The 17,822-nt window shown below is 39.7% G+C and overlaps 1 protein-coding gene across 1 annotated transcript in view; it reads right to left on the reverse strand.

Annotated features, from left to right (window-relative positions):
- LAMA1 (laminin subunit alpha 1) overlaps window positions 1–17,822 on the reverse strand; it is an 86,281-nt gene that overhangs the window by 5,060 nt on the left and 63,399 nt on the right. Inside the window, exons 42-59 of the mRNA XM_083449974.1 lie at window positions 16,316–16,432; window positions 14,751–14,933; window positions 14,240–14,394; window positions 13,165–13,308; window positions 11,456–11,589; window positions 11,000–11,150; window positions 10,465–10,589; window positions 8,480–8,630; window positions 7,834–7,978; window positions 5,484–5,625; window positions 4,794–4,908; window positions 4,424–4,594; window positions 4,061–4,212; window positions 3,351–3,536; window positions 2,484–2,646; window positions 2,020–2,132; window positions 1,175–1,364; window positions 598–756 (exon numbers count right to left, since the gene is read on the reverse strand). Of these exons, the coding sequence (XP_083306100.1) occupies window positions 598–756; window positions 1,175–1,364; window positions 2,020–2,132; window positions 2,484–2,646; window positions 3,351–3,536; window positions 4,061–4,212; window positions 4,424–4,594; window positions 4,794–4,908; window positions 5,484–5,625; window positions 7,834–7,978; window positions 8,480–8,630; window positions 10,465–10,589; window positions 11,000–11,150; window positions 11,456–11,589; window positions 13,165–13,308; window positions 14,240–14,394; window positions 14,751–14,933; window positions 16,316–16,432 (2,696 nt within the window). The remainder of the gene's footprint in view (window positions 1–597; window positions 757–1,174; window positions 1,365–2,019; window positions 2,133–2,483; window positions 2,647–3,350; window positions 3,537–4,060; window positions 4,213–4,423; window positions 4,595–4,793; window positions 4,909–5,483; window positions 5,626–7,833; window positions 7,979–8,479; window positions 8,631–10,464; window positions 10,590–10,999; window positions 11,151–11,455; window positions 11,590–13,164; window positions 13,309–14,239; window positions 14,395–14,750; window positions 14,934–16,315; window positions 16,433–17,822) is intronic.

Below are 17,822 nucleotides of genomic sequence, written 5' to 3' on the forward strand. Positions count from 1 at the left end.
TCCTTGATGGCTACTGAAATAGAGGGAGAGGGGAATTCAGAAAACAGGATGTAGGAAAGAGTTAATTCTCCCTTCTTGCCAGCACCACTGCTGGGATAAAAATCAGACCACCAGAAGTTTATTTAATTTAAGAAATAATGTTGGGAGCCCCCACCTGGTTACAGGATACATTTTTCACTGTTCAGAAATGTCATACTGCTTTTGTTATGGCTATGAACAAGCTCCTACTTATTGCAGACACAGTGAAAGCTGAAGCTGCTTTTTTCAGACACTGATACACTTTGCAAAGCTTAGGTAGAAATCACTGCTCTTGCTATTATCTTTCTAAATAAAATAAAGATTCAAAGGACTTGCATACTTTAAACACATTCAGACCTAAGAGGTGAGAGGGATGAACGATGGTATAAAAGCACCAAAGCTTCCATGCTGCTGATATCAACATCTGATATTGACAAGTCATGGGTGTGCAACGATTCCTGCACGGATTTTGGGTTTCAATGCACTGCAAATTGTTGTTTTCTTTCAGAATGCTGTTATGCAGCCTGATTTGCCTGGCAGACATTAGACATAAAGGACAATTAAAGAGAAAAAGCTTACATTTCCCATTTTCTTGGCTGTGTAAGCCGAGGGCAGTCCCCCTAGGTACAGCTTCCCATCCACATCCAATGTGTTTCCATCTCCCGGAACATTTACAGCTGCAGATTCCTGCCCATCAACTATGACAACACCTTTCCTTTTAGTATACTCGGTCTTCACCTGTAAGATAAGATACAATATTTGTAAGATGACACCAATAGTTAAGACTAGGAAACATCCAATTAAGAATAGGGTTCCATATATTGTGTGGGACGAGCATGACTATTTTAAGTTTTCTGCTTCTTCCAATGCTAGACATCAATGCAATCTTTATTTACTACATTTTTGCAGCAAATTATTGCCTTTGGATAACTTAATGCACAGTGCGTTAGTAAAGAAATGCAAAAGCTACCATGCATTTAATGAGAAATTTATTTTTATTTTAAAAATACCGACGTGCAGATAATGAAAAGTTCTGAAATAGTGCAAGAGGAGAATACTTAATCGGGAATTATTTTTCCAACATAAGAAAGTATGCGAGAAAGGCAGGAGACCCAGACCTAAGACAAGGCTGAATGCAGGCATTTGGCCCACCTACCGTATGCCATTTCCCATCACTGACGATTGCTCCATGAAAGGCTACTGCCCGACCCTTTCCAAGGTCAAATGAAAAATAAAGCTTTCCCCCTTGTAGCTGAAGGGCTGCATAATCGACCTGCTTTTGGTGAGTCATGTAATATATCAGGCCACTAGAAGCAAAAGTCCTGAGGTTCAACTGCACAGAAAGCCTAGGGGAGGAAACATGAAATTGATCAGAGCTTGGAAGCCAATAGAAACCCCAATGGAAACTGTTCTAAGCTCTCCAGAGGAAGAGATTGGTGCAAGTATGGTATGCCCATGATAAAGAAAATGAAACACCATCACATCTATTCTCTGCTTGTGGCTAGAGTGCCACAGGTAAAGAAGGAAGGTGAAGGCAGGTGGTGTGAGAACCAGTCAGGAAGGGAAGTGAGGTAAAGAAGAGGAAGGTGGAAACAAGACAAGAGTTAGTGAACATGAAGATAAATGGCTATGTTCTCAGGAGCTGCTGTTGAACCAACCAATCTTCCACTGAGGAAGACGGACGATTCTGGATCCTGCCTGTCTCCATTGAGGGAGGAGCTTTCCTGTGGAGAAGGACTGCCCTCCAAGTGTCTCTGGTGCATAGACTTTAACACACCCATTCCCTTTAAAACTAACTGCTTTAGCTTATCCCAAAGAGAGTTACATACTTGCTTAACTTTCCTACAAATCAGTGGAATTAAACCTTTCTAAACTTTTATTCAATAGCGCCCTGTGAAACCGGAATGATGGCCCATCTCACATGTTGTTAGGCATTTTGCATGTTTAAAAGCGCCATTTAATTTTTTAAAATTACAATTAATCATAGCAAAATATACCTACTTTTTTCTTACAGTGGACTGATTGAAAAGAAGCATCAAGTGGCTGTTCCTTGCAAGGCCAAACTGATGAGCGCCAGAAACATACTTCAGTATTTCATCCTCTGCACAAGGTTTCTATTAAAGAAAACATTAGTTAAAATCCCACCCCTTGCATCCAAGCATTGCTTTGCTTAGTTTTTCACCTGAGTGCTGATGCCTCACAATATATAAATCACAAGTATACAATTCAAGCATAGATAACATTATCAAAACCCAGGCAGAAATGACACAACTTTCATCTTTGCAAACAAGAGCTGTACGTTTAGATCAGGGCTGGGGAACTGGATTCAGAAGTGGCAAGCCCTTTGCAGGTCATTTTGGCACCCTGTTTCTCCCCCTGCCCCCCTTGTCTCTCTTAACACCTCTCATATTTCCAGGTCAGGTCTTGCCATGGAGGAAAAGGCTGATTAGATTTCGACCACATACTTTCTTAATTTCTGCAAGAGGCCTGTAAGAAATTGGCATCATCTGCATCTCAGGAAGGATCTCAATGTCTTCTGGCTGGATGGTAGGCCTAGGCCTCTCCCAAAGGAAGCAGCTATCCATATCAACACCTTCATACCTCACTGCAGTGGTGAAATCCAGAAGTCTGGGTTTTAAAGAAAGAACAATTTATTTATTTCAATGAAACACACAAGAAACAGAGCCACTGTTAACAGGTCCACTGTGCATACTATGAAAGCGCTTATAAAAACTCCCTATGTGAAATTCAAAAGAGCCCTCACGTTTATTGACACTAGTCAGGCATCTCCACAATTATGTGTTTTGGGTGCAACATCTACAGGTTTTGCCTGTTCTCTGTACCACCCAGGACCCATCCTCTATAACAGTCAGCTGTGATTCTGGACTTCGTTGCAACTTTAAACAAAGTGAGGCAAAACTTGACACCTGCATGTTTTCCTGTGACGTGAATGCCAAGTGACACACATCTCCACCAGCACGCAACCGTTGTACCCAGAGAATACTTGCAAGCAGCTACAGAGGGGCAACATAATCTGCTGTATCATCATCTGGGCAAAAAAAGGCCTTAGGAAGAATTTAAGGTTTAAGGCTAAAGCAATGGAAACAAGGACAGCAATCTAATCAATTTAATATCATTGTCAAAAAACTATAGCTATGGATTTGTCCATGTTAACTTTGGGTCTTCCTGTGTGTTTTATTACTTCTGGTTTCTTAGCTTTAATTTATAATTGTGTTGTGTACATTATCACTTTCATAGAAGCCACCTTGAGGGAGCTTTGGCTCTGAAAATAAAGGCTGTACATGAATATTTTAATTAAATAATAAACTTACTCCATATTAAATATCAAGTTGGTTATACAGCCATAGAAAGAGCCTGCCATCTTTAGTCCTAAAATGCCTTCTCCTGCAGGAATCCCACCAATGAAGAAGTTGGATATATTCATTGGCCTAGTTTCTGCCAATGGGCCAAGCCTAATTTCTGCAGGGCTACTTTCATCCACCTGGACAGTTATAATCCTGGAAAGAAGAAGAAAACACCACAAAGTGAACTATTATCCAATTAAAAAAATGTCTGATTTAAGAACAATAATAGTGAAGAATCAACAGTAAATGAACCAGAAATAATGGTGGTTCTCCTATCTTGCAGTCCTGATTGTGTAGCAGACCAGGTGTATTCAGTAGCATTCCAATTAATTTCTAGCACTAATTCAGTTGTAGGTGTCTCATAAAACATTGGATTTATATGTTTCTCCATCTAATAAATAAAATAGCTAATTGCGTGTGTACTTCTTGTATCAGTACTTGGCATGATTCTCCCTGGTGGCCAAACTGTCTAGCAATTTCAAGGGAGCATCCATGCACAACTTAATCAGAGGCTCTGCAAGTGTATGCAATTACCATATAAATCACAACTTCTCCATTAACAGCAGAAAAACACAACTGTGGTTATTCTACTGAAATAAACTAAACTAAGCCAGTTCTTTAGGGAACATAGTAAACTTGACAACAGGCCTTAATTAAACAAGTGATTCCGCTTCTACCTCTTATTCCGAGTCAGGATGACCGAATGTTCTCGTCCATCGCTGTAAGTTCCATTAGCAGACTCAACGAGGACCTTTCTTGTACTTGCTCTGTCCCCAGCATTGACATGCACTGCCAGATGGCCATTGACCAACATGATGGAGAAAAAGGGCTGAGAAAGATGGAGAAGATCAAGTTCAGCTATTACTCTCTTGCTTACTCCTTGTAAACTGTGCTGCCCAATGCCGATTCTGCTCACCCCATTCCAATCTGAGTTGTGCTCAACAGTGTGAGCATCTCTGCTTGACTTTGGATGACACCACTAGGGAATGACTAAGAAGACACTTGAGACCCAAGAGCTGAAAAGATGGTTGGATGCTTACCAGCTGGGCTTGCCTGCGCCTTCGCTTTTCAGCACCTTTGCTTAGCCCAACGAGGATGATGCCGCTGGCATTCTTTGTTGCAAAAGTGGCCATAAGTTCTGATTCTACTGACAGGGGTTTGGGCAGCAACTCAATATAGCCATTGCTCAAGATACTAGCACTGTGTATGGGCTATTTGCAAAAGAAGAGAAATAAAATGAGTGAATTAGATCTTTTATCTGTCAGAGATATAACAATGCAGGAGTTGATTATCTGACAATTTATCAACATTATAGCATCCATTATAGTATCAGCAGACACTGTTGATTGGTTTTTCCAGCAACAAGTAGCAATCAGTTTAAATTTACCAAGAACTGCCTGTGTGTCCTACCTCCAGAATGCAGCCTTTCCTCACACCGTACGAATTTTTAAGCAAATCAAAAGTGGAACGGGATATTTCTAAGTTCTTAATACATCCCACATATTTTCTGCTGTTAAGTCCTTTCCTAAAAAGAGAAAATATTATTGGGCTATAATATTTGGTCTATAATATTTAGCTCAAAAGGAATGGCTGTGTATATCCAAATTACAGAAAAAGGAAGCACACAATGAAAACTAGTAGATGGAAACAGTTACTGGATGCATTCACAATCATTTTTAATTCTGTCCATAAATTAAACCTGACACAGGGGAAAACCTTTTCTTCCCTCTGTCCCTGCATCTCTTCCCAGATTCTCAGAAAATTCTTTAAAAATGTCAGGGCAATTTTCAGTTTGGTATTGGTATTTAGTTTGCAATATGCTAGGCAGAAAAGAAGGGGGGGAATGAGTGTATTTATATAGATTATGATGCATTCATGTTTGTTTTCTTAGTTTGCTTGCTTAGTTAGTTTACTAAGAAAAACAAAAGCAAAAAACACAAAATAAAACACTATATAAAAACAAGTAAGGAGTGTTATGAAACCTGAAGTTCAAAGCAAATTAGGAGTTCAAAGGAACCTGGGACCCTGCATTTAAATACTATATGAGAAAGTTCAAATATAGGAAGATCTAAGTGTATAACTCTTTTTATTTAAGCCTACCTTACTGCCCTTGACCGCGGTAACCCGCCAATGTAAATAGGATCCTTATCGGAACGATTCAGGTCAGAGGCTGTTCCAGGGGATATTCCTTGCTTGGTTTCTTTAGAACTCAGGTTATAAGCATCCATGACTGCCAAAATCCCTGAAAGGGTAATGAAATCAGAGGTTAGCAAACAGAAATATCTGAGATTTTGCTATGCTACATTTGTTACGACTCAAACATTACAGCAAAACATAATAGTAACAGAATATCATTTTGACAAACTGCTTTACTAATATGAGTCTAGATATTTTACTGAGCTAATCTAATTCTTCTATGAAGGCCCCTTCCTCATTAAGGAAAAATATGAAACATATGGCTTATATGCTATTTTGGACACTATTTCCACAACAGGTAATAGCACTGTCAATTTCCAAGTTTTTCCAGTCTTCCTGATTCAACAAACACATATGCAGTAAATTTCTCATAGGTTCATGAACCAAAACCTCCTTGGGGTGAAATCCAACAATGTATGTCTGCCTGCAGAATGAACACAGCTGACAGAATGGATCCTGCTTTCTCCATAATTCCCAACCCCAAATTATTCTGGAGGACTGAAGAACTCTCCAGAGCAGATGAGGGAAGCAGGGGCAGGAGATGGGAGATGAAAGGGAGTTAAGAGGATAGGGAGGAGCTCTTGCACAAGCAGATGTCCATTCACTTGACCCTGGATGCCATTCCTTATTTATTTCCATGTTTCACAAGTCAAGCTCTTTGTGAGCAATGGTTTCCAGTCACTCCAGTTGGATAGTGACTGGGTAAAGTACTTCTGACACTGTATGGTTATATGGTTGTGAATCTTAAAGGGCTAATCTCAGTTTAAATCCTTGCCTCGTTACGCAGTTGAGTAGAGACCTCCACAGAAAACAACTATATAGATTCCATGCTGAAGAACCTCACTGTCTGAAATTTACAACCTGATTTGTCGCATGGTTAAACTGATGTAAGGACATTTTAGCATTAATCCAAAAGATCAAAGGCCCGTGGAGAATTCAATTAAAGTAAACAAACCTAAACAGGTCTTTTGAATGTGTAAGTATTTGAGCTTATATCTGAATTGTCAACTGTCAGGCGCTGACATCAGCGAGAACAGAACCAACCAGTCAAAACAATCTCCCACCAAGGAGTAATAAAAAAGAAGTGGCAGCATTATACAGAAAGTGACCTTCACTGGTAAGTCATATCAATGTGAACAGAATAACAAAACAGCATAAAAAGTAGAATCCTATAGCATGAGACCGAACCTCCATCTAGACCAGCATCCTGCTTCCTGAAGTAATCTGGGAATGTTACAACACGTCATCGCACGGTAGCAGCCAATGGAAGACCCATTATATTTGGTTCCTCTAGTCAAATATTATCCACTAGTTGGGAGTGGCTCTCCAGGAGTCTATCCCAACCAGAGGCACCAGCTTAGGAGGTTGATTGGTGGTGGCCAACATCTCGTGCATGACATCAGGGCGTTGGGAGCAGCCAGGGAAGGAGCTGAATGTGGTGGCCATGCAGCTTTAATGGCAAGTGGCTCCCTCTCTCCCCCTGGTGCCACCGCCAGTGGGAGGCTACTTCTTGTGGCAGGAGGAGGAGGAGCTGGCTACTGGAGCTGCGCTGTGCTCAGCTCCATGCTTTGCCTCTGCGCTTTTTGGACATGGGGGCAGCCCCACCCCAAAAAAATATTGGTGCCCCCTAAAAGGGCTCAGCCCCCAGCAGCTGGTGCCACTGATCCCTGCCCAACCTGGGGGTGCTGGGGATTGAACCTGGGTCCTTCTGCATGCAGAATGGATGCTCCACCCAACTAGGGGTCATGATCTTGTTCACACACACACATATGCTTCTTGACTGTCACTTGGAAAGTTTCCTGTCCCAGCACAAGCCCATTTATTGATTTACGTTATTCGCCCTAATGTACAACGAAGTGCATTGTCCTCATAAAACAATTCTCAAAAGCCAAGAAATGTTTAAGCTTCTGCACTATATTGAAAATTAATTCACAGAATACAGCTTTTGTCACTGTTGCTGATACACAGTTCCAATAGATCAAGTAACTTCTCTAAAAGTTGGATTAAAAAAAAACATAAGAAAGAAGTTATGATGAAGTCTATTTGGATTTAGCTAAAAACATGCTGGACATCTGCATGAAGCTGTGGCCTTTATTAAAACAATGCAAGTTAAATCACCTGAGACCATTATTTCATCAAAATCATGGAGACAGGAATAGTTTACTTTGCTTGGATTTCCCTCCATTTGGCTATCTGCTAATAATTATAGAAAGAGTAAGCATCTGTTTTTTGCAGCCCATATGTAACATTTTACCTTCTTTTTTGTTTCGGGTGAATGAAATTTTATACCATGTTCCATTATTGTAGCGGCTTTCTGTTTTAAGGGTAAGAGGACCTGAACCAAGATCAACAGTTAGCTTAACTTTGCCATCCACAAGCTCCAGAGACAAGAAATCCCTCTGCAAGGATGAAACAAAAGTCAGAAAATAAATAAAAGCTCTTTGGTAACATCCTCTCCTCTCAATAAGCTTAAGGTAACATACAGTACAATATAAAACACCAAGGGTGATATCCAACCAACCTGATCCTGCTCAATGGAACTTCCCCCCCCATCTCCCAGCATGTTCCATGTGCCCTTCCCAAATCTACTGTAGAGGGTTGGAGGAAACCCAGAAAAGATTTAGGGGTGTGTGCAGAGGGAGGAGGTCGGCAGTTCCATTGTGCAAGAACAAGTTAGTTGGATACTGCCCAAGATTTTATGTATGCATGTCAGGGGGAAATAAAGATTCTATATGCCTTTAAACAATGGTTTTCAACATTCAGCAGAAAATCATAGTACTATATAAATAGTCAGTGCCACTTTTTGTTGAAAAGTATATACAATCACTAGTCATTTCCACAGAATCTTTGGAAACTACTGGTCTAAATAGTGCTTTTAAACACTGGGTGAGTTTTCTTACTGTGCCATTAGAAGTCAGGTACACTAAGAGCCCATTTGGCGAGAAGGTGCTGAAAAATACTATGATTTGGGTCACAGTGGAGCGAAGTGACTTCTCCACCACTGAATATCCACTCCCATCAAAGTGAAATGAAGTGTCTTCATCCTGTGGGCTGCAGAAACAAACAAAACATTTAAATGGTTCCAGCCTCCAGAAAAGGAGTCGCTTTTGTCAAGAATGGAAACTCTACCCACAGAACCTTAAGCTAATCATTTTTATTTAAAAGCATTTATAAATCATTTATTTTAAAAAAATCCTCTAAGCAATGCACATTACAAAAACTGGGCATTTTCAGCTGTTGCCTCTGTACTGTGGAATGCTCTCCTCTCGTCCACATATAAAGCAGTAAGCTTCTGCTGCTTCAGGCATCTTGTACAGATTTATAATTTTGCCCTGGCTTTCCCTCATCTATGGAATCAGCCCATGTTTCATGTGTTTGAATTCCTGTTTTATGTTTTCATATGCTGTTAATAGTACTGTTTTTTGTGTTGTGGGTCACCATCCTATTGTATTCTGCAGGGTGTGATATCACAAGTTGAATTCCTCCGGGTCATCTAAGTGATCTTACAGACCAATACAGGGGGAAATTTGCTTGTTTAACTTCAATTAACTGACACAATTTGCCTACCATGTTAACCAGCCTGATAAGCCAAAATGCAAATTGCGGGCATATTCTGAAATAATTATTATGGTAAAATCATCAAGTGCAAAAACAGAATATATACATTCCAATCTTCCAAACTGCTGTCACTGATTTACTGGATAAACACTCTCAGGGAAAGTGGCTCAAGAAATCAAGCCATAATTATAAGGATTGTTCTGATGATATTAAAACATTTCTAAAATAGTCCTGCATCTCCCTCTGCTGGTTACAAATGATACCTACCAGGAATCTGCAAAATAAAATAAACATTTTTTTTGTCATATATTGTTAAAACATGAATAATAATAATAATAATAATAATAATTTATGTGTACCCCGCCCATCTGGCTGGGCTTCCCATATTTGAGAACTAAATGAATGTAATATCTGATGCTATTTTATTTGAGAACTAAATGAATGTAATATCTGATGCTATTTTAAAGCACATTTTCACAGAGAACAAATATACATGCATGGAAAAACATCCAAATCAGAGTTTAATCATGGGGAATGTGCTCTGGTTGCAAAAGTTCCCTTGTCTACTTCCTAAGAGTAGCAGTAGTAATAGATTATCATCCCCTTGTCATGAAACCATAAGATCCCTGTGAGGTAGGTTAAGTGGAAAGATAGTGACTGGCTGAAAGTTTGCTTCACGACTTGTTTGGGGATTTGAACCTAAGTCTTCCTGGTCCTAACCACTGCCCCATGCCTTCTCTCATTTACACCAGTTTCCCGTGACTTTCAAACTCAGGCAAAAAAACCAATCAGCGGTAACCACAGCATTCTGCCCAACAAGAATCAGAACACACTGTTTAGTTTTTGAGGCATTGTTTTTAGCAGGAACCAAGGATTGCTCAGTTTGCATATCATGGCAAATTATAGTTACCACAAGCTAGGAAGTGGGTGAAAAAAATCAATCTGCATTTGGGGAGGGGAAAGGCGAAGTACAAAACCAGGAACCCAACAGCCATCCATAGCTTGGCTGTGATGAAGCACATGTACTCCCTTCTTTTCATGTGGATTCTGTAAAATGGTAAGAAGGAGCTTCAATATGCTCACAGGAAACAATGGCAGGCGACTGCACCAAACAAAAGCCCCAAGGAGTTTCTACAGTCATGGTGGTGTGGTTTGGAACCTTGACCCAGCCACACAAAAGATCATGAGCCTTTATACGAATGAGGAGCAAAGCAGGAATGCCCAGCTCAACCAACCATCACTCCTGTGGAGGAGCTGTATTTATGCAAACATGCAAGACAACTCCTGTTTTAATTACAGATTTCTATAAACTGTTTCAAGTTCTCACCTTCCAAAGCATCCATTGCACTTCCCTTCCCTCTCCACATAGTTCCAAAGTCCAACAGATTTGCCATTCAAGGATGCTTCCCCCATGCATCCCTTAAAATGAGTAACCTTAATGGCAGGTGATTTCTGTTACAGAAGAAGCACATTCACCATGAATGATAATAAAAACGGGAATTTGACATTTATCCAGATAAACAGCAATCCGTGGCCTAAAGTTGTAACTTGATAATCAGGATAAATTGTACTAGGCAAATAAGAGCATTACTGATACGGTTATTCATAATTATAGGTGTGCAGCTGGCTTAAAATAAGAAGAAAAATACAAAAATGATATCCATAGTCAACTAGGGGCACAATCCTACATTCAGGACCTGCCAGCTGAGAAGCTGAATGATTTGGAAGAAATGCTGCTAAACATATCTCCTGTCATCTCTGAATGTGTGGCAATTATTGTTCATTCATCACAGAACAGTGAGTGGAAAGCGACAATAATGAACAATAATGAAGTATTACAGCATGGCTATTAATTTTTTCACCTTTATTTGTCCTCCAAGTCCACCAATAAACATGAGTGTTGATTGGTTTACATCCAGTACTGTAGCTGTCCCAGATGAGGTGGCAGTTCTCATAAAGGGCTTCTGAGAAGCGTTTGCCTCTTCTACACTCAGAGTGCCAGTTCTTCCAAACCTAATTATCACAAATAATAAGGGGATTAAAAATAGTTATGCATGCTTAACTGCCAATCTGTGTTACATACTTATCACTAAAGAAAGAACTGCGAAATTTTCTGAAATTAAAAATGGCTACATTATACATGGTTGACAGCAGATGCTCTCATCAACCCCAATTATTTGGATGAGTTGTACTTCCCAATAAAATAATAATAATTCTCCTTTAGACAGTAATTATTTCAGGTTTATTGGTGACTGTGCAAATCTGATATTCCCCTAGGGTTCATTAATTACATGTGCTGCACACCAGTTACATCTTACCTTGTAGCATGTATTCTGTGCCATTTGTTGTTGTTAATGGAAAAGTCAGGGTATTCCAGCCTTGTTGATCCAGAGCCCATATCCCACAAAAAGGCCACCTTCCCACGTCGCATCTCCACTGCCATGAAATCAGCCTAAAAAAAAGGTTGCCAAAACACTGAGAGAATGCCCAAATGGCTAACGTTGGTGAATGTCAGCTACTAAAAGTCAGTATTTGAAAGCTTTGATCAAATCCAAATGAGACTTGGTTCACATCTTAAATAAGCAGCAAAGTAACACTTTACAAAGGGACGCAGGTGGCGCTGTGGGTTAAACTACAGAGCCTAGGGCTTGCCGATCAGAAGGTTGGCGGTTCGAATCCCTGTGACGGGGTGAGCTCCCATTGCTCGGTCCCTGCTCCTGCCAACCTAACAGTTCAAAAGCACGTCAAAGTGCAAGTAGATAAATAGGTACCGCTCCGGCGGGAAGGTAAACGGCGTTTCCATGAGCTGCTCTGGTTTGCCAGAAGCGACTTAGTCATGCTGGCCACATGACCCGGAAACTGTACGCCGGCTCCCTCGGCCAATAAAGCGAGATGAGCGCCACAACCCCAGAGTCAGCCACGGCTGGACCTAATGGTCAGAGGTCCCTTTACCTAACACTTTACAACATTGGCCCATATGGGAATGATTCTCTGAGGGAAACTGTGTGTATCACTTGACCTCACATTGTGGATTGGGCCATTTCAAACAAAGCATCATGACCCTGCTCAAAAACAGGGGCTTTAGTGGCATGGAATGGCTAAAATTGGTCAAACACTGCAATAAGTAGTCACCACTTGCATATTAATCACTTGTACAAGAATACTGAAAATAAAATTAGCAATCTGAACACATGCAGATCACACTGAGTTTCGAGAAGCCAATGGTTCAATAACTCAAGACACACACAAAGTGTTAAGTGCAACTTAAACACTAACCCCCCCCCCCAAAAAAACCTCTTTACAGAATTTTGGGGACCATTAAACTTGCTATGTGCAAATGAAGCATTCAAGGAAAATAAAACTAACAGTGCATTTGTAAGGTGTGCCGACAATACAAAATTATCCCAGCTTAATTATCGGAAGGATTGTTTAATTGAAGATACAGCTGGCGCTCCCAGAAAGTAGTTGAATAACCGATTGTAATTGTATAAATACTAACCACTATACAAAAGAATCCAAATTAGCTGTAAGCAATCATGAATGCTATTAATGTCAGGAACAGTATCTTTCCATGTATTTCGTACATCATATGATACAAATTTAAGAACCCTTTGCTTACCCCTGCTATTTGGACTATTCAAGAGCTTACATAGATACAATATCAGTTTTGTATGATGCACTCTCCTTCCCTGGAGGGTTTTCAGCAGAGGTTTATGCATCTGTCATGTATAAACTAGTTGAGATTCCTGCATTACAGGGGATTGGACTAGAAAACCCTCAGGGTCCTTTACAACTCTACAATTTTATGGTTCTATGTTCTAATGTGGATTAGAATCCCCATTTCACCAATGAATGTATATGAATAGGGAGGGTGACCTATCACACCCAATAGCCATCTAGGTATAAAGGGACAGCTAATAGGTTTTACAGTATATGACCAGAACACTTGGTCTTTGGTAAAGAGTTTCCTACATATAAAATGAAGACTTCAGTTGCCATATAAAATGTTCTAAATCCTTCTGCTTACTTTACCACTGCTACCCAGGTAAAACAGGAGGTTATCAGGTTCAGTTGTTTTAACATTTAATGTTAATGTATTATAGTTTGTAGACAGTATCTGGGGCTGATAAGCACGAATGCAGTCTCTTTCTGCAGACACAGCGACTTTAATCTGAAAAAAGAGGAAAAAAAATAAAAGGCAAGGTTGGTATATACGTTGTACATGTCTTCAGAAATGGTCTGTCAAATTTAAAATTGTTTGGACTTGCCTCAGCCAATTAGTTTCTAGGATTGTGTCGTATTTATAGTATTAATCATCATCACCACCATCAATAATGGTGTTGTTATTAAATAATAAATAATATTAATTAAATTTTAATTTTAATGATGCAACTTTGAGGCTTTATGGAGTGCAGGGCCTTTATATATAGAAAAGCAACAAAGAGTAAGAGACACAGACAGACGGACGGACAGACAGACAAACTGACAAAGAAGCATTTTTGTTACGTTCTGATCCAGGAATTCTAAACATAAATGGGACACCTGTTCACTGTGATCTAAGAAATTTGCTAAAGTTCTGTTTTGCCACTGTAGGGTCAAATATTTTACAACAGCTTGGTAAGGAACCAGGTAAAATTGTTGTAGGGCTCAGTTCTGCTAGCTAGTATGTCAACTGGCTATCTATGAACTACAGCACAAGGAGCAATAAGTTGACAAATGTTAATGTAACTTCACATAAAGGGTATTTCTCTAGAAACTCTAATAGATTAAGAAAACAAAGAGCTCAACATTACTAATAAGAACTACTATGGGTACAGGCTACAGAACTCCTCATGCCCTGTAAAGCTTTTCGAATTCTTTTTTCCTAACCAGTAATTTGATGCACTGCATAATAAATCACCTTTAAAACTGCAGGGAGTTCATACATAGGCGTAATGTTGTTGAAAGAAAGAAATCAAAAGTGCTACTGGATATTCCATGAGACCCTGAATTGTGTCTTCATATTGCAACACACACACATACACTATTGATTCGGGCATGTGCGTAGCATTGAAGCTTAGTAGCATTTCCCCCTCCTAGAACATGTAGAATAAGCTGCTTACAGAGGCGGCCTGTTTACGGGCTTGACTGATGAGCTCTTTAATTTCCGAGATGTTTCTGCTGAGGTTCTCTTCCAGCACTTTCAGAGGCTTCAGCCTACCAAACAGGAGGCCGGCCTGGATTTCAACTTCATTCACTTTTCTTTCAGCTGACGCTGCTGCCAAAAAAAAGAAGAAGTTGAGGTTTTGAAACAGGGTGCTGTTGCTTGAATTTTGGAGAAAACTGAAGATTTTGTTGCGTTCAAGTGAAAAAATACACACCGGTACAAAATGCATATGTAATGGCCAGTTTAAAGCATTTCTTATAATTATGGCCTATTAATTTAGGATTGCAATTCTGAAATGCATACTTGTCATGGGAAAAGTATTTAGCAAATCTCATCTGCACACTTTTAAGAGAAGTAGTATAAACTAGCTTTAATGTAAATAAAGATAAGGAAAACTTAGGTTTAAAAATTAACTCCCCTCTCACATGCAGGGACATTTCTAGGGAGCAATGAAGCAGCAAACCTACCAGCTTTTGATGAGTCGATTATAAGTTCATTGGTTTTCCGCAATGTCTCATTAACCTTAGACAATGTGAATGAAGTGTTCAGGAACTTCTCACTAAAAACCCCAGTGTGCCTTAAACCATTAAGAGCAGTTGTATTAGCAGACACGGCCAGCTCTCTTACAGCAAGAATATTTTCACTGGTATCTGAAACATATGATCAACATAAGTAGATTACCTACTTGCATTCAGGGCAGAAAACTCAGGCTCTGGGTCTTAGCTACCAGTTTTGAGGCCAAACTGGGTATGTAGGGGGTTGGATAAGATGACCCTTATGGTCCCTTCCAACTCTACGATTCTATGATGCGAGAGATAAGCAAACAAGATCCCTTAACAGACTTGTTTGTCTCTTTACAATAAAGCAGCCATGGAGAGTTGAGAGATTAATACTTTCCCCATGCAGTTTCCCCAACTTAAACTGCACCCACATCCCCAACAAAGCTGCTAATTTCCTATGGATGCAAACACACAGGCACACACAGCAGAAGATAAGTATTTTAATTTATTAACATCAAGGAATGATTATGATTTAAGTAGTATTCAAGTCAATTACCTCCACTGCATTAACATTTAAATGTAGGTTTCCTTTAGTCAACAGATGTTACATTTCGATGCACCTTAATGTCCTGAATGGTAAAATGGGTTGGTTTTTAATCTTAAGAGAGATGTTGGCTCACTGAACAGTATTAAGTTAATTGGGCCATCAAAAGCAGACTCAGCATCTTCTAGTAGAAAAAAATTCAGACACTGTCTACTGCAAATGGACTCGACAAGCAGTAGATGTTAAAAGTCTGTTCTTTTCCATTAAAAAATATTCTCCAAGCTATTATTATCTTAAACTAGGTAAAGTCCCTTGCTTGTTTAAAAATATAACAGAAAAGCTACTATAAAGTTTAATTAGGTTGTTTGTATTATTAAGAAATATTATTTAGAAGAACACAGTAGAGCTATTCTTTTTCCTTCTCTCTCTCTCTCTTTTTTTTTTTTACTTATGCGAAGTTCTAAAGTTTTTAAGGCTTTCCCTAAGTCTTTTAAGGCTCTTCTTTTCATTACTGTTTCACCAGCATGCTTTCAATGAATTCAATTAAAATCTTCATTACAGCTTAAAGGTTGCAAAGGTTTTGATTTTTGTTTGTTTGTTTGTTTGTTTCATTTTGTTTCAGAGCTCCTGTGTCTTTACAGATGAATACCAGGCAGGATGTCAATACCTTAACCGTTGCCTGGCCTAAATATGGAGCAACGAAGAGTAAAGGCTGCCTGTTGAAATTTTCTTCCTCTGTGTTTGGCAAAGTCATTGGAACCCTTCCAGAAAAAAGAAAATGTCTATCATATATGGTACATATCCAAGAAAGTGATACAGAATGAAGACCTTTCCTTCTTACATGCCACTGTCGCTTCATCTGTTTTCAGCATTATCAAAATGTAAAGGTATTGCTGAACTTTCCAATTAGTGACGACCAGGGGTGCTGCTCAAGTTAAATATACTTGCCTTGTGTAATGAAGAGGAAGTCAAGATGCATTTCACTTACCATTTGGCAATGCAGTCAGTTGCAACAGTGAGCCATTAAACTGCTTAGCAAATCCACTAGCTTTCTCTTTAAGTTTTTCCACTTTTATGTTCATCTCATTTAATCCAGATGTAAGCCCTATGGAGGAATAAACACTTGTAATCATGACATAGCTGGCTGCTTCTTCACACCACTGCTTCCAAGGTTATCAAACTCAATGCATAGGTGCAAGGCAAGACCAGTTGTCTAATAGTCTCCCTCAACATTCATCTCAAATCAGACCCCGTAGTAGAGACCACAGCATGGTAATGAGAGCAGATGTACTGTAAAAGTATGTCAGGAAAAGAAAAGGCTTTATATAGTGAGCCAAACCGCATGCTGCAAGAGAACACACACAGCAAACATCCTGTCAAAATTCTTCCCTAATGCCAAGTATGCTGCCAGAGGGGCAATGTGGAAGTGGTTCAGCTTCATAATATGTTTCTTAAATGTTTATACTCCATGCTAATATACTGTATGTATCAGTTTTATTCTACCATTCCTGAAAGGAGCTCAGGCACATGATCATGCCCATCCCATTTGATGTTCAGAGCAACCTGTGAGGTAGGATGGTTGCTGGTCCAAGGTCACTTTGTAACATTCACGGCTGAGTGCAGATCTCTTCAATATCCAAATCAAACACACAGTTATGGTGATCTAATTCTGATTAAATTAATGGCTGCTTTGCTCTCAATTAAGACATAAATCAAAATACAGTAAGCCCAGAACTTATGCAGCATTTACGTTCTAGAGATCTCAAGCCAAAATCATGTATGGTAAAAACACATTGGGATCGATGGTGGGTGGGATTGCCAAAGTCTTTTTTCCTGGACACTGGCCCCTCCCCCCCCATCTTTTTTTTTAAAAAAAGAATTTTTTTTTGAGCATGTAAAGCTGAATGTGCACTAGCTAAATGTGCATAAGTTGCAGGCTCACTGTACTAAAGCTGTACACAGGAGATCTCCCCTGACCAATCAGAACTTTTCCACACAGGTATCTGTAAGCAGAGAGTTTTGCATTCAGCATCCTTCTCAGGAACCAATTTCCCGCAAGACTTGTTCATCTTAGGTGACAACATTTTCCCACCCAACTGTGAATAAATAATTTTCTGGTTCCTCTTAAGACTGTGTACACATGTACAGCGCTTGAATGACAAACACACTGTGGATCCACACTCACCCCTTTTGCAAACAGATGTGCAAACTTTCAAAATGAGGTGAGCAACCAACCATCTGCCAACTTTGCAGATGGATGATTCTGACAATTTTGAAGCCATTCCCTTCTCCACCACCAGCCAGCTGATTGCTAGGCCCTTACATCAGTTATAAAGCCCTCCTCACCGGCCCACTGCCCAAAACAAAGAGCTTTTTTCAACACAAAAAGGCCTGCACGAAAGGGACAAAAATTGATGGTAGATTTGCAGGCAAGTACATGTGTCACTGGGAGAGGAAATGAAGAAAACCCCCACACTGACTTCCTGTAGGATGGC

This window comes from Podarcis tiliguerta (assembly GCF_965153285.1).
Source record: "Podarcis tiliguerta genome assembly, chromosome: 7".
NCBI lineage: Eukaryota > Metazoa > Chordata > Lepidosauria > Squamata > Lacertidae > Podarcis > Podarcis tiliguerta.